The sequence below is a fragment of the Varroa destructor genome, unplaced genomic scaffold (genome assembly GCF_002443255.2).
Source record: "Varroa destructor unplaced genomic scaffold, Vdes_3.0 BEIS01000003.1, whole genome shotgun sequence".
Lineage (NCBI taxonomy): Eukaryota > Metazoa > Arthropoda > Arachnida > Mesostigmata > Varroidae > Varroa > Varroa destructor.
This window is the reverse complement of record NW_019211456.1, coordinates 28,419,447-28,434,320: the sequence shown is the minus strand read 5'-3', so window position 1 is coordinate 28,434,320 and position 14,874 is coordinate 28,419,447. Positions and strand designations below refer to the sequence as shown.

The 14,874-nt window shown below is 39.9% G+C and overlaps 2 protein-coding genes across 8 annotated transcripts in view; one reads left to right on the top strand and one right to left on the bottom strand.

The window, feature by feature from the left end:
• The window catches only part of LOC111246647 (uncharacterized), a 46,598-nt gene extending 41,234 nt beyond the window's left edge, over window positions 1-5,364 (top strand). For 2 of the 4 annotated variants that reach the window (XM_022796573.2, XM_022796574.2), the window contains exons 5-8: window positions 632-977; window positions 1,194-1,536; window positions 1,727-1,911; window positions 2,007-5,364. In XM_022796573.2, the coding sequence (XP_022652308.1) occupies window positions 632-977; window positions 1,194-1,536; window positions 1,727-1,911; window positions 2,007-2,510 (1,378 nt within the window). In that variant the 3' untranslated portion in view covers window positions 2,511-5,364. The remainder of the gene's footprint in view (window positions 1-631; window positions 978-1,193; window positions 1,537-1,726; window positions 1,912-2,006) is intronic. The other 2 variants (XR_015323292.1, XR_015323291.1) reach the window with 2 other exon arrangements.
• A 166-nt stretch (window positions 5,365-5,530) lies between these two features.
• The window catches only part of LOC111246648 (mitogen-activated protein kinase kinase kinase 7-like), a 16,351-nt gene continuing 7,007 nt past the window's right edge, over window positions 5,531-14,874 (bottom strand). For 2 of the 4 annotated variants that reach the window (XM_086982967.1, XM_086982966.1), the window contains exons 2-10: window positions 12,740-13,001; window positions 12,290-12,434; window positions 10,968-11,092; window positions 10,460-10,620; window positions 9,875-10,132; window positions 9,361-9,484; window positions 8,839-9,062; window positions 8,520-8,660; window positions 5,531-8,026 (exon numbers count right to left, since the gene is read on the bottom strand). In XM_086982967.1, coding sequence (XP_086839093.1) covers window positions 7,862-8,026; window positions 8,520-8,660; window positions 8,839-9,062; window positions 9,361-9,484; window positions 9,875-10,132; window positions 10,460-10,620; window positions 10,968-11,092; window positions 12,290-12,434; window positions 12,740-13,001 — 1,605 coding nt within the window. In that variant the 3' untranslated portion in view covers window positions 5,531-7,861. The other 2 variants (XM_022796575.2, XM_022796577.2) reach the window with 2 other exon arrangements.

Sequence of the window (14,874 nt, the reverse complement as noted above, 5' to 3'; positions counted from 1 at the left end):
AAACTAAATAATTTTGTTAGATAATGGCATCATAATAATTAGATGGCAACACTACAGGATCTCGACGGACAAAAATTTCCGTCTGTTTGACAAAATTTTGTCCGATTCATTGAATGAACGAAAATAAAAATAAAAAAATGGAATACATTATTTATGTCGTATTTAGTGTTGCTATTTGTTTGCAAAGCACATCTCGAAATAGTTTAGCATATATCGACCTCAAAATTGGCCTGACGGCTTTGTCCTATTTCGAGAAAGCGCTGACCAGCGGCTAAGCATTTTACACGTTTTTTTGTACGAATCGTTCGAGGTACTGCCACCCGGTTTTCTTCATAGAACAAGTAATCGATCTGATTACTGCCTGACGCCTGTATAAATAAATGGCACATTTGTCCACAACCATTTATAGCTGTCAGTGGTTTAACGAAAAGCTTGCTGAAACCACCATAAAATCCTGCTAGTAATAGTTCTTCATAATTTTTTTTATGATTTCATGATCACATTAACCTGCTGAATTCTGCTACCGAATCAAAGGAATATTTGAATCGCTTTTGTCCTCCTTTCTACATATCTGAAACTGACATAAGGAGCTAATCAACTAATAATTTAATTAATGACATCCATTCTGCAGGCAACAGCAGGGAATGAATGGGGCGCTCGCACGAATGCTCGGACTCTCAGGGACCTTGCCAAATGCTCCTGCTTCTGATGAGGCATCTCTCTCTGACTGCTCGAACTCAGTTGAAGATCCAGACGAACTTCGAGCAGCACTGCGAGTCAAAGCAGAACTTGGTGACGAAATGCGTAGATTGTCTGGAGGTTCTGGGGGCTCCAGTTCAGGAGTTACACTTAGCGGTGCCGAACGGATCAATGGACACCACACCATTGGCGGGATCGACCATTTACTACAGGCTGTTCAGCAACAACAACAACAACAACAACAACAACAACAACAACAACAGATACAACTTGATCATGTGAGCAGACGACTCTTAAAAAATATACAATAGCCATTCGAAGATCCGCAAAGCTATTTATGCACGCATGTTTTTAGATATTTTCTCTGTTGTAGAAACATTTGATCCAATATGTAAAGCGTCATTTCGACTTGAATCTGGTGAAGATCACATCTGAGTTATCACTATCACAAGCCTGATAGCTAAGTCGACGAATAATATTTTGTTCTACCACAGGTCAAGCAGAGTCCGTCGCCTTTACCGCTTCCGCCCGGGGTTAGTCTTGAACCCGTCCAAAAGATGACCATATCGCACACGCCTCCGTCCGCAGCTACTCTGGCTAGACGCACTCCGACGCCTAGTGGGAGTCATCTTTCTCAGCACTTACAGCAGTCATCACAGAGTTCGCAGTCTTCACAGAATGCGGTTACTTTAAATGGTTTCCATCTGCCACAGCAGCAGCAGCAACAACAACAGGTTCATCAACGAGACACCCACACTCCTTCAAATCACCAGCACCCACAGCAACAAAGACTGCATAGGAATACACTCGCTCAAGGGGGGCAGCTCTACGCGAATGGTGTGTAATAAAAACAGTATGATTGCACAGTACGCAACGCGCACTGCCATAGAGCAAAGCCTACTATGAATCTATTGTACAGCTGTATGCATATAGAAGGCCGGTCAACGAGTAACAAGCGAGTTTTAAGGTGCGCCTGGGAATTTTGTTCTAGGAAAGACCATTTACCATTTGGCTGATGAGTTTTCAGGCGGTACTCGACAAAGAGGTTCAGCCTCGGACCTGTCTGCAGCTGGACAAATGAATAGCCGCATAGCCGTTAATGGCGTGTCCACGAAGCGTCGCAGAGATTTCGAGTTGGAGTCCGGGGATGTTTCTGAACACTTGGTTGAAAAACGAACGTTCTACAAGGAGATGACCAAACTCTGCGGTACTGTAAGTAAAACAGCTACATTAACGTCGAAACGAAAACCGTGAAGACAGACAATAGGCCTGTTCATTAATACCTCATCTTATTTGGTCGACTCTAGGTACAAAGTCTTGTCGAGTCGATGCGCGAGACGCAACACCTCAAACAGCGAGTTCTTGTGGAGAAGCTTCGGCTGGTACGAATGAAGGAGGCGGCGTTGGTGGCACAAGTTCAACGAGACAATCTCGTCGAAAAGGACACTACCTCCTCGATCCTGCCCGAGCCGGACAGTGATGGTCTACAAGAGACCATGAAGGCAATCGATGATATCGGCGAGGACGATACTAATGTGGAACTTGTCGACGATTCGACAGCCAAAGGCAAAGCTGACGGCCAAGAGGACTGTGCATTCCCGAAGCACAACGGTCCAGACGGTACAAGGCAATTGTTGCGGGACGCTGAGAAAAAAGCGAGTGACTTTGAAGAGGCAATAGATACGAACGAGGGCAAAGAAAAGGACGATGGCCTGGAAATTAGAATAATGCTTGATGGGGATGAAGACAACGATCTCGACACTAGCAAAAAGGACACAAAGGAAGACGGGCCCGAAACTGAAGAAGAGTAGAGATGGAATGGTAGATAGTACATGAGGAAAAATAACAAAGCAAAGCAACAAATAAAAATATGAACACCGGAAACAGTCAACCAGACGGAAAGTATTAAAGCATGACCCGGCTCATAGATCTACCCTTGATAAACAAGTTCGATGCTAAAAGCATAGCTCCCGAAAAATGTTCTAAGAAACGTGTAAAAGTCTCCAAAATATGTAAACTCTTGTGGTAAGTGTAACGCGTGCGTGAGTGTGTGTACTGCGGAGGCAAACTTCGGTACATTAATACTAATGCTATTATAATTATTATTATGCATATAAAGGTAAATACGTTTTTTTTTGGCCAGCCTCTACTGGGTGTAACTAGATCTACAGAAAAACTAAATAAAAGGCTTAGCTTAGAAAAACGTTTTTGGGTAATTAGTGAATTCGGGTGAGTATACTTAAAGGCACAATAAAATGATGTATAAAAAAGGATCTATTTGGTTACAGCACATATAGGAAGTACGGAAGCTTTCGAGAACGTCTGATAGGTTTGCCGCATGTGTCGGTTAGCTATAGAGCGGTAGACTTGGGGTGCCGTGCGGATTTTATTGTGGCCATCCACAAAATGTTGGTGTTGCACTCAGCTTGGATTCAAGTTTTTCTTTTAAAATGGGAAAGCGTGTTGTTTCTAATACATCACATTTATTCTATCCTTTGTTATAGGAGCTAATAGGCGTTTATATTTGTCTTATTTTAATCTGTGGCAGATTTTGCGGGCGCAGATCATTCCGGACAAGATGGATGCAAATTAAAGTGCGAAAATTCCGTCTGAAGTTTCGCATAGATAGTCTGTTTTGCAGAATTCTGTGAAGTATATATTGCGGTAAAGAACTGAGATCGCTATTCAAGAGCTACATGCTTTTTTGACAATATTCGTTTCAGCTTCAGTAAGCCGCCAAATGACAAGGCTTCAGCGACTACGGCGACAGTTCGAGCGTGGCCTGAAAACTGCTAATTATGGTTGTGAATGCAATATATGTTGATCTAGACCAATATTCTCATTTTTATCTAGGTTTGCGATATACAGCCCAACTGCATTGCTCTTAGGACAATGGCTCATTTGAAACTCAAATGATGGGATTCATCGTATGCTCATGTGGACTTTCGCAGAATTAAGCCGTTAACGGGCTGTTTACTTTAAGGGGCTGTGCGCCCATATATAATAATATACCGGATAGCATATAGATTTCAATATTAACTTCAGTGGTGTGTGACCGCCTGTCGACTGAAAAAGCATATTTTTTATTTATTTTTAAAAGTATAATAATATAAACATGGAGCTATGTTAAAGCTTATACTTATGATATTAATAAACGTTTACTTGTAGCAGATAGAACCTCCTCGTGGTCGGGCGAACACACAAGCACTGAATAGAGCTATCATATATGTCTAATTCCCATATCGAATAGGAAGGGATAGCATATATGGAGCGAAGCTTCATGTGATAACATATGCCTACAGTGTACGAATTGCAAATCAATGAAATAAATCCCAGGAGTGTGCAGAGCGAACGACGACAAGGATGACGACGAGGAAACTATTTCAAGCGCTGTTGGGATAGAGAGCAGTATTGTTAATACACGCAGTCTTGTAATCCGTAATTACTCGATACGAGCTTATCAGGTTTTTTATGTTAGACATATACAATGTTCCACATCAAGGAGAGTACTGAGATCTCCTTTTGAGCGCTCACAAATTGATTTTGTCAAGTTTCAGAGTCAGCTTTTAACAACAAGAGCAGTTTCCAAGGAGGAAATTTGATTGAAACACCGGATATACAGAGTCGAATATATATATATATATATATATATATATATGTGCTCATTGAACTATACATTATATTGCGAATGTATGTGGTAGAGGTTTGCTGTTGAAACCCAGACGGCCGCATGTGCAGTATGTTACAGATGTGTCTCTCTAGGAAGTTCTCGTAACTCTAAAAAACTCGGAGGACGTTTTCCTTTCGCCTTTGTCGAATAGAACACCAGTGAATTCTCAATACGTGCTCCATATTTCCATAACTCATGTAGTGTTGCATGTTACAAAGATCGTTTTGCATTTATTCCATATCGTAATTTTGATTTGATGTTTCTTCATATCGGTGCTCTACGTATTACTATATATACGACGGGTGCATCTAAACAAATGTGCAATTGATCATAAAACAAATTACCCGGATCGAGCTAGCACAAAATAACTTGTTACATGATAAGAATTTCATTTTCACGCCTTTTTTTTTTTATCGGTACGGAGTATTACATGTCCATCTGATCACAGCACTCAGCATTGGAGGTTGTGCAAGCCGTTAAAATATCGGCAGACTTCTCACACATAATAAGTGCCATTATTGTCAGTAATAATTATAAAGCGATTCAGTACATGCTTAATTTTTTCAGCAGTTATTAGAACCTATTTTTTTTTCCAACAGATAAAATAAAGAGGTCGATTTTCGATGACAAGAACTTCGTTTTTCGCTAATTTGGCAGTAGTGTTACTTACCGCGTATAGACAGACGTTTTCTTTACATGGGTGCTTTTGCGGTCCACGATCAGATCTCTGATTTGTATAAAACACAATATTCTGTATTATAGACAGATACAACTAATGTATGTATGCTGCCAAAATCAAATACAGCCTAGACGCATTTTAAAAGCCAAAAATATAGAGATTCTACTAGTAGCATGCACCACTCTGATACACCATTGGCTACTTGGGGCCAAATTTTGACATAGAGTATTAATAAATGTACCTATTTTATTTTATCTTTTTCAAATCGAATAATAAACACTGTCACTGACTAAGTTACTGTCATGAAATAACGAGACGAATAGCGCCTAATTTTTAATATATTTAGTGTAATTCGAATGAACAGGATGAGCGTTCTGCCCAAAATTAACAGCCATAAGTTTATGACAATTGGCGGATCTCTACGATTTATAACGTCGAAATAGGTCAAACCTTCTCTGTTCGTTTAAACAAATACAAAACAATTGCACAATATATATTTATATATTGTAGTACAATACATAAAATGAAATTTATTTTCAATGGTGTCTACTTTAGCAGTGTAGGAACCGTTCCCATCTGTAGTAACGCATGACGTGGTCTAGTTAGAATAAACACCTGCTTCTGGCTTAATACTATTGTTTAACAGTCACAACTACAAATATTTTTCTATAATTACAGTTGTTTTCGATAACTGTGCTTTATATACATACGCCATATCAAGTGCATACTTATAGATATGTACAACTTATATTACTAACTGATCTATAATAGAATATTTACAAGAGATGATTAAATCGGTCATTTATATGCGTTCAGAAAAACTACCTCAGTAATTATAACGGCGGACCGCCATTTCAACACTAGATATATACTACACGATATATTACTGACTTCGCTTGTACACCTCAAACAATGCCCCTCGAGTTAGCTCTTTCTATATATATATATATATCTATAAACGAAGAACGCTTTGTAAGTAATTTACCTACCATCAACAATCAACGCCCACTCGGACATCCACACCAGACGGGTCCGTTTGTAGGTAATGGTACATACGGCCTTATGCAGCTGTTAGGCCCAAGCTATCACATGAGTTACAAGATGCGTAATGAATTGAAGTTTTTCCTAAGACGGACATTAAGTTGTGTAAGTTAACCACAACGAGTTGCCTAAAAGAAAATTGAAAAGAAACCTTGATGTGTGGAAGCAAGACAGAATGTTTGCCTTTCTCATATAAAATTACCCTATTAAAAAAATATCAATAAACTATAGTTGTAACCTATAAACTTCAATAAGGCCTGGCATATATGCTTGGTAGGTCGCTTCACTGTAGCTTCATCTTGCGCTGTTAACAGCTACATAAATAGGTATGAAGGCTGCTTTGCTGGATGGTATTCATGCCTCCATAGAACTCGAACCCAGATAATACTTCATTTTTATGGTAGCTCGAACACTAATATCTTAATAGGTCTGTTTTGTTTTTTTAAGAGAAAAAGAATAAAGCACTAATCAAAACTATATTTTACTATATGGTAGAAGCTTTGCCACATTTAGGTGGCGTGAAAATAACTCGTTATATTTAGGAAAACTGATATATAGGATCGAAAATATAACTTATCTACGCTGTAGAAAACTGTAATCACGCCAATAATGTCGCCGGCACAATTAAAAAATGATACTGTTTAAAATGTTTTTCCCAGCTGTTTTCTAGTTTTTATCCTATTGTATTTCGTTATATGGATAGCATATTTTCGAACATAGCATTTTCCTGTGCCGTAGTTTGATTTGAGAGAAAATCGTCAATGTAGTCTCATACATGCCCTAAAGTGCTAATTAGCTGTAAACAGATCTGGCCTATGTATAGCCCATTGAGCATGGATAACATCTGTAACTCATCTGGCTTGCTTCTCAACACGGCGAAATCTACGGGACAATATATTTGCTGTAAATCTCAAAGTAATCGCACGGGATTGTACCATGCAGCGTGTTTCCCTGTTTGAAATTTCGATATAAATGTTTGTCTTTGTCCTTTTCTAAAAGTATCTCTTCTAACAGATCGTGCTTCTGGTCGTTCAGGTAGGTCTGAAGGCACTATCTCTGGTCCACAGCTTCAGCGCCGGTCGCGAGCTCCAAACAGTGCAGTGTTGCTGGGCACCATTATCGTTCATATGGTGTAGCCCAAACCAGACATTGCTTTGTCGCCTAGAAAGAAATATCGTTTCTCGAAAATCATTAACATTGTAATCATTTGCATGTGCGTACTTCAACAGCACGTTACGGGATGGCTTTTGGTAGAGCAACTTGTTCGCGATTTATGCACGCTCTAGCCGCGCTAAATTTGACCGCAAGAACGGTGCAATCGTGCTATGGCAGCACTAGCAGTGCTCGTACGTTGATTCAAAATTGATTGATTAAAAACGGTAATACGCCGGGGTGAGGGGTAGTGGTCAGTTTCTAGAATTTGTTCTTTATATGACAATAGAACACTACTGCTGCGTCAAGTGTTTCCGATTTCCTAGGATTTTAGTGGCCAGCCTGTTTCGCATATGTGACGCACGACCTGACCGAACTGTAGATGCTAATAGCGCTCCATGTTTGTAGAAGTAACTTGTATCAGAACTCGGCCGAAAACAATTGTTCATGTAAAGAGAAGCACATGTCAGACAGAGTGGTAAAGACTGGTAATTTTTTCGGGTCATCGATTGTAAACGCGAAGAGAATAGTGTGGTACGGGCTAGTTTTTAAAAAATATGCGGATCGTCTGGACTAACTTTTTCGCCAGTGTAAGATACATTTTTATCTTCTGGTGATAGCTATTGAACAAAGACCCATGCGTCGTCGAGTTCTCGGTGTTGTAGCTCGCGCAATTGACGCTTCAGTTTGTCCTTAAGCTGAAGAAGACCTCGCTGCTCGTTGAACAGTTCTTGATATTTCACTTGGATATCAGTTTTTCGGATAATAGAGCCTGACGTTACTTCCTGAAATGCGCAAAACACACCCCACAAACGGCAAAACATTTATGCACTAAGCTGACAATGCAGTAATAAGCTCGAGTGGGGTGGCATGATACGTGTGAGTAATGCGTTTCCCTTTCAATGCGTTGCCATGGCGACCGTAAACATGTACTATCGTTGGTTACTGGCGGATGGTTAATATGGCATATAGGTTACCGTGCCGCTTCATAGGTCTGTGTAAAAAATTGAATCCAAAAAAAAAAAGTGATTTTAAAGACTTGTTCACATATTAGTAACAACCAAGCGCATTTATTATGAAGTAAATTTAAAAAAAAAAACAACCTTAGTATGTAGAATGAAAAATGTGTGCTTTGCATTACCAAACACATCAAATACTCATGCAGAGAACAGCTCACCATAACCTAACTGCAATCGTTCTCACTAGACAACTTCACTCAAATAATGAAAATTTTATTCTTATTTATTTTGTTGATTAGTGATGGACTTATACACTCACCTGGACAAGGTCGTCGAGCTCCCGATTTCGTCTCATTAACAACTCAATTTCAGCCTGCTGTTTGTGGTACCACTGGCAAAGCCGTTTGTGACTTTCGTAGATAATTACCGATTCACGCAAGTTGGTTAGTGGTGGTAACGGCTAAACAAAAACAAATTTACATACTAATTACATTTGAATATCATTATAAATACGTCAAAATCTGAACCTATCCCTGTGATGCAATATCAATCACGCTGAACGAAATAAACTGCCCCAACTATTGTTACTATGGTAACTATACTGGATTACATATACCTAGACCATTTTATAGAAATACCTGCAGTTTGGGCTCAACGAGCAAATGACCCTGAATGCCAAGATCCTCATATGGTTCATCGGGAGTCGTGGGCCATGATGACTTTCGAACCTGTGTGTGATTGTACGAAGGCGAAATGTTCTCCTGTGAGTTGATACTGCTAGCGTTTCCATTAAAAGTAGCGCCAGCGCCTACTGAAGCGTTAACAATGCCAAACGATAACTGACGACGATGCATGCGATGTGCTAAAGCAGAGGAAAAACGAAAAAAGAGACAACGACAGTACGAAAATTGTGACAAGCTGAGTTGCGAATGAAAACAAAACGAAGACCTGCAAATATATTTAAAAAAAAAATGAGGTTAAATAATTTCTCGTATACAGGATATTTTTTTGGATATTGGTCGTTCTCTTTACCGCCTGTGCAACTAAACGTCGAAGTATATAGCTGAATTAATCTTCGACTTTTGTCAAGTCAGCTCATAATCATTCTGCGAAATAGTCAACCACGTAGTGTGTTTGCGGCGAATTTAAAAAATGATTACCTGGTGGTGGCGGGGTTTCAGACGTCTGATCATGCCTTTCGGAGGTGCCCTGTCTACTCGTTGACGGCGTGTACGGATCAGGGCTGATCAGATGACTGTAGTTGGCGTTAAGCATCGGAAAATTCTAGAATTTTCATTAACACAACACAGTTGTTTATGTAAAATATGTGTGCGTGTGAGATGTTGTAGTGCGAGATATGCAGCTGGATATGATCCTGTTTAGTCAGACGTAACTTATACTGTATAAGTTGCCTCTGATCACTTATCGTCCAAAGTTCTGTAATAAGTTCTATACAAGTTTGGTATCAATTTTGCAACAATACAAGTAGTAAAATTACCCGTTTGTTATGTTACATAAATGCTCAGCTAGTACATACGACACTCAGATATAGCTATGGCCTCAGCACCGCGAACTAATGCTCATGATACGGATAGGATTGATATTCGAGATCACTTGTTTGATGATAGGCAAGGGATATTAGGGCAACTGGAGAATAAAGGCGCGTGAATGTACCTCGGTGAGGAAGGTATTTGGACGACGCTGAGTAGCAACAGGTGTAAGGGCATTTGGCGAGCTAGATACGTTCGATGTCGCCATTGAAATCGTTGATGACGTGCTGGAGCTCCTCAATGGAATGGGACATGACAGGGGGACGAGATCATTTTTATCGCAGTAGCTGAAAAGCCGAGTCATAAGCTGTACGATATCTGATGAGGTTGGCCGATTCTCCGGTAGCGGATGCCAACAGCGTGCCATTAAATCTTGGATTACCTGTCCCCATTAATGCATCGCGTTTGAAAAGAGGCTTATTGAAGATTCACAGATTGAAAACTTGTGTAGAAGATAGGTACCGTTCATGCAAAATTTGAAAGCGCCTTGAATAAAGATAATATCCTTCTTTACCATTTATAGATTCCAACTATAACTGGTCGTACGAACTTATAGGAGTTTAAGTAACCTTCGAAGAACGATACACCTGCAGATTGTCTAAGTCCGTTCATTAATTCATTTTTCAACAATCAGATAATATCAAACTATACAGGCCTCATACTATTACCTGGTTGGTTAAAGCTGTATTAAGGAAGAATAGCGACTGACCTTTGGAGCGTCATAAATCATCGGAGGCCGTTTATTATCCTTGATGGCCCATAAAATTTGATAAGCAAAGTCCATGTCTTCATAAGGTTTCTGACGCGATAGCACTTCCCATAAGATGATTCCCCAACTGAAGATATCACACTTTTGAGTGTAATTTGTCCCTATGAATCAAACATTGCTCATAGGTTATTTTTCGGAATCCTAACTGAAAATGTTAATCAAAAGATGTTTGTGAAGGCCACTGTCCAGGTAACACGTGTCCTTGGATGGTGACAACCTACCTGCCTGGCTGGAGATAGTTTGAAGCGAATGTTTTTGTATTATGGCAACAACTAATCCCTCGTTCACTTTGATATTAGATCCAACGTGATTATTTCATGTATGAACGGTTCCCGTCGATGAAGTCTGGGCCAAGGATACTTGCACTTGGACAGACTTTCATTGCTGGGCTATGTAAGGTGTGACTTCATAGTTCGATCAATCGATCTGAAATAGTATTATTACGAACCTGTAAATACCTCTGGAGCCATCCATGCTGCTGATCCCTTGCAATTAGTCATGTTCGTTTGCAAATCACAAGCTGTGCCGAAGTCGCAAATCTTTAGCGTCAACATTCCGTCAACTAGCAGAAGGCTGAAACAATGTTAGCAGACAACAAGTAATTTGTCCAGTAAGTAAAGTACGAACTATAGGTAAAACGGGGTCCATAGTCGAGATATCGTTAGTCCAATGTGATTGCACGCCAGCAAACGGAATAGTTTTTCAGCTCCGTTGTTTGAGTGCACTGGGCAGCAAATTATTTCAGATCCTTGAAGATAAACTAATTTTGTTTTTTTATGCAATGTTTAGGCTTCTATTTTTGGTGCTTATTTAGTTTATCTGGCGGGCCATAAAGAAGTTCATCACAAATATACCACACAATAATAGCTGTTACTGAAGTTATTAGTAGCTATAGCAGTTATTGCTTTTATAAATCGTCCTTTCAGCATATGTATGCCCGAAAACTTCGACGTTTTTCTTAGTACCCAATACAAAGGTGAAATACAGGTATAGCGTTCTCAAACAACAGTGTACTATTTTTTATAATACAAACATATCAGGTCATGAATGCAGAATATAGCACCAGCGCAAGTATGAGTCTCATTGTATCGGCTCGAAGTATGCTTACCTTATGAACGTTCTCGTGCGAAATAGCATGACCACATAAGCCTTGGCACACTAGGAATTTCTAACCGGAATCTGTCCAGGAATTACATTTACGCCCAAACCCACGTGGGACATCAACGTTAACTAGAACTCGGAACGTGGAGTAAATCCGCACGAGTTGTGCGCTGAACAACCGTGAAACCTCAGTGTTTAAACGAGCGACTATCAGCTGTGAGATTTCTTTTGAGCATTTGAATTCGTTGCAGGTGAATTGCAGAAATACACTGCGGGACTCCGCTTGTGTACTTGAGCTACACCATTAGAATGGGTCTATTAGTCCATCTCTGAAGTAAAGAAATACCTCTGGGAGTTTAGCACAAAGATTGTTTGGATAGCTGATGATTGGCTAACTTATACAAAGAAGGCAACGAGCCTTGAAGGCCTATGATAGGTGACATCCCCGTCGTGCCCTAGTGTTCGTATGATCGAAAGATAATATTATGCTATACATAGGCTAACGATTCAAACAAAAAAAAATGTAGGACATCTCAGCTAAGGCTAAACAATAAATAAACTTTAAAAAAAAAAGTTCTAGAAACCGCAGTGCCAAATCTACAGAAAGGACAATAGTCATTGGGAATTAACATTCATGCATACATGGATATGGGTAAAGGAACTACTTACTTGGGTGGCTTGATGTCTCGATGTACGAGAGGCTTTGGTTCCATATTGTGAAGATAATCAATGCCTTTTATGCATTGCAGACACCACGAGAGAGCGTGTGCCGTCGTGTACTGTACATGGACGGTATACGGTTTACAGTGAAGCACTAAAATGAATAAAGTGAATAAGACATTCTCAAGCGTTCACGCGTATTTCACGGACGTTAATGAAGAGGTCATCAGTTTAATCATCGAAGTAAATATTCAGTGAGTCGGGTGTGGCACTCATCAAACTGGCACTTTGGCAGTATTAATAAACAACAAGGATCCATTGCATTGCAAGTTGATTCAGAAAAGTCTAAAATTATTTTCAGACTCTAGATTCTGTCACTGGATTTCATGGAGCAATTCAAATGCAAAAACAAACGGATATTATGATAACTTCGTTCATCGAACTCACTACAATATTTACCATGGTAAAGACTCCCACCAGCTGCATATTCCATGACGAGATAGCATGGCCTGCCTATATGAGCCCCATAAATAGTGACGATATTCTCGTGGTTCACCCGTGACAATTGAGTCACCTCATTCATGAAGGCTCGAATTTCTCTGGGGTCATTGATTTGTTTGACCGCACATTCTATCGTTTCCTTTTCCGTTCCATCTGGATTTCGCCGGCAGTAGGTGCCTTTGGACACTACACCAAACGTACCGCTACCGAGCGGAGCTTGCTGAAAGTATTAGGCATGTCAGTGTAAATAGTTAAGATAGACTGAATGAGCCGCATCAACAGTTAGTGAATTCAAATCCTATTCATGTAACGGGTCGTAACGACCTCGCCGTCCAAAAACGAGCAACATTTAGATTAATACGACAAGTTCGGTAGTACAACAAAAATACATCTCAGCATTATAGATAAATTTCAATACAAGCTAACCACCAGCCTCCCCGGTACTCTACCCTGCCAGACAGACCTATTTCACATTGTTCACCCGTTCACCTTAGTTCTTCACTATAGTATACAATGTAATTATCTAAACATTACTTGAGTAAAAATTAAATATAATGAAGCTAATGCCATACATAATATGACTCCCGTTTATGATGATAGCCAATATCTATGCCCGATCTCTTCGACCTATTTCATCCTAACGGCTGTCCGCCATTCGTCCGCGTACGTGGGTGAGAAATAGATCCATAAATTAGTTACTACAGCGGCCGAAAATGGCGGCGGTTGTGAAAACTCTGTCCATCTTAATCTGCCGTCACAATCGACGTTTACAATATGATACGATAGACAAAGAGCAAATTTCGTAAAGCGGATCCTACGGAACCTTGAAAACATTAACGTCTCCTGCGCACAAATAGAACAAGAAGCTTGATTAAAAAAAAAAAAAAAAAAAAAGCTGTTCTAGAATTTAAACACTTTCACAATTCATATAGAAAGTTTGTTATCTTTATCGGCACCGACCGTCAAGATTGAGCCTATCATTATATACGGCCAAAATGTAGAGCACCTGTTTCTGAAAAAAAAGACTACTCGTGTAGATCAAAAAATTCAGGACTGATTACGTCAGGTGTTATTCTACGAAGCACATTATATTACTTGTTCGAGTAAAGCAAGTGATTATTTTTACCGTATTTCGCCACGCCATCTTCGTTCTGAGCCTACTCAGTCATTTTCCCTTCTGTGGCGGTCGTCGCTCAATCAAGTGTCAACTATTGATTCTATTGCAAGCACAAGCTTTATTATGCAGCTTGGCTTTGGAAGAAAAAAAAAGTCACAACAATTTTTGTTGGTGTCATTGAATCCTATTGCATTGATAAGGTACAGGAAAGCAAAAACAGTCGAACGTTTCGTAGTTAACCGATCCTAATCGCAGAGTTCGTTCTAATCGGGTAGTCGACGGGCCAACATAGCGTAGCACTCACCGGGCGGTGAAAACCTTTTTCTAGCAATTGCTAATAGTCGGATATGTAGACCTTGGTCAACATTTACGTTGATTCAATGTACCAGCAATACGCAGACTAATTATAATTCACGCATTTGCTTAAACTCAACAACCGGTGTCATTGTGAGCCCAAAATCGCACATAGGTAGTAGGATGGCGTCTACAACCGTATGGCCGCTGTTTTATATCCACAGCGGTACTATGTATTTATATATGAAGCGTCGCAGTTAAGGACAAATCCCAAAACAGAACATTTGCTTCAAGAGTTTGTCGACATATACCTTAAATGCACCTGAATATAGTAGAAAGGCCGTTTATTGTCATCACCTCGTTTATTAGATATATCACTCAAGGCTATATCAGGTGTACTGATGCCACCATTCCTTTGACTCGAGACAAAAAGAAACCCCGTAGTAACCCTAGTGAAGCAAACGGCTACTGGAAAAGCACATAGGCTTTTTCTTCCGACCATCCACAATACATTCATTGCTACATTTGAATAGGTTACGTGAAAGAAACCTTATTGGCAGACGGCCGAGAAATCTTTGATTATTTGATCACAGATAGGACCTTTGCGGTGCACTGCGGCTGCTCTCAACGCTGTGGAGTGAAGAAGCTTCGCGTCATAAAAAGCTAATCTGATCTCTATTAT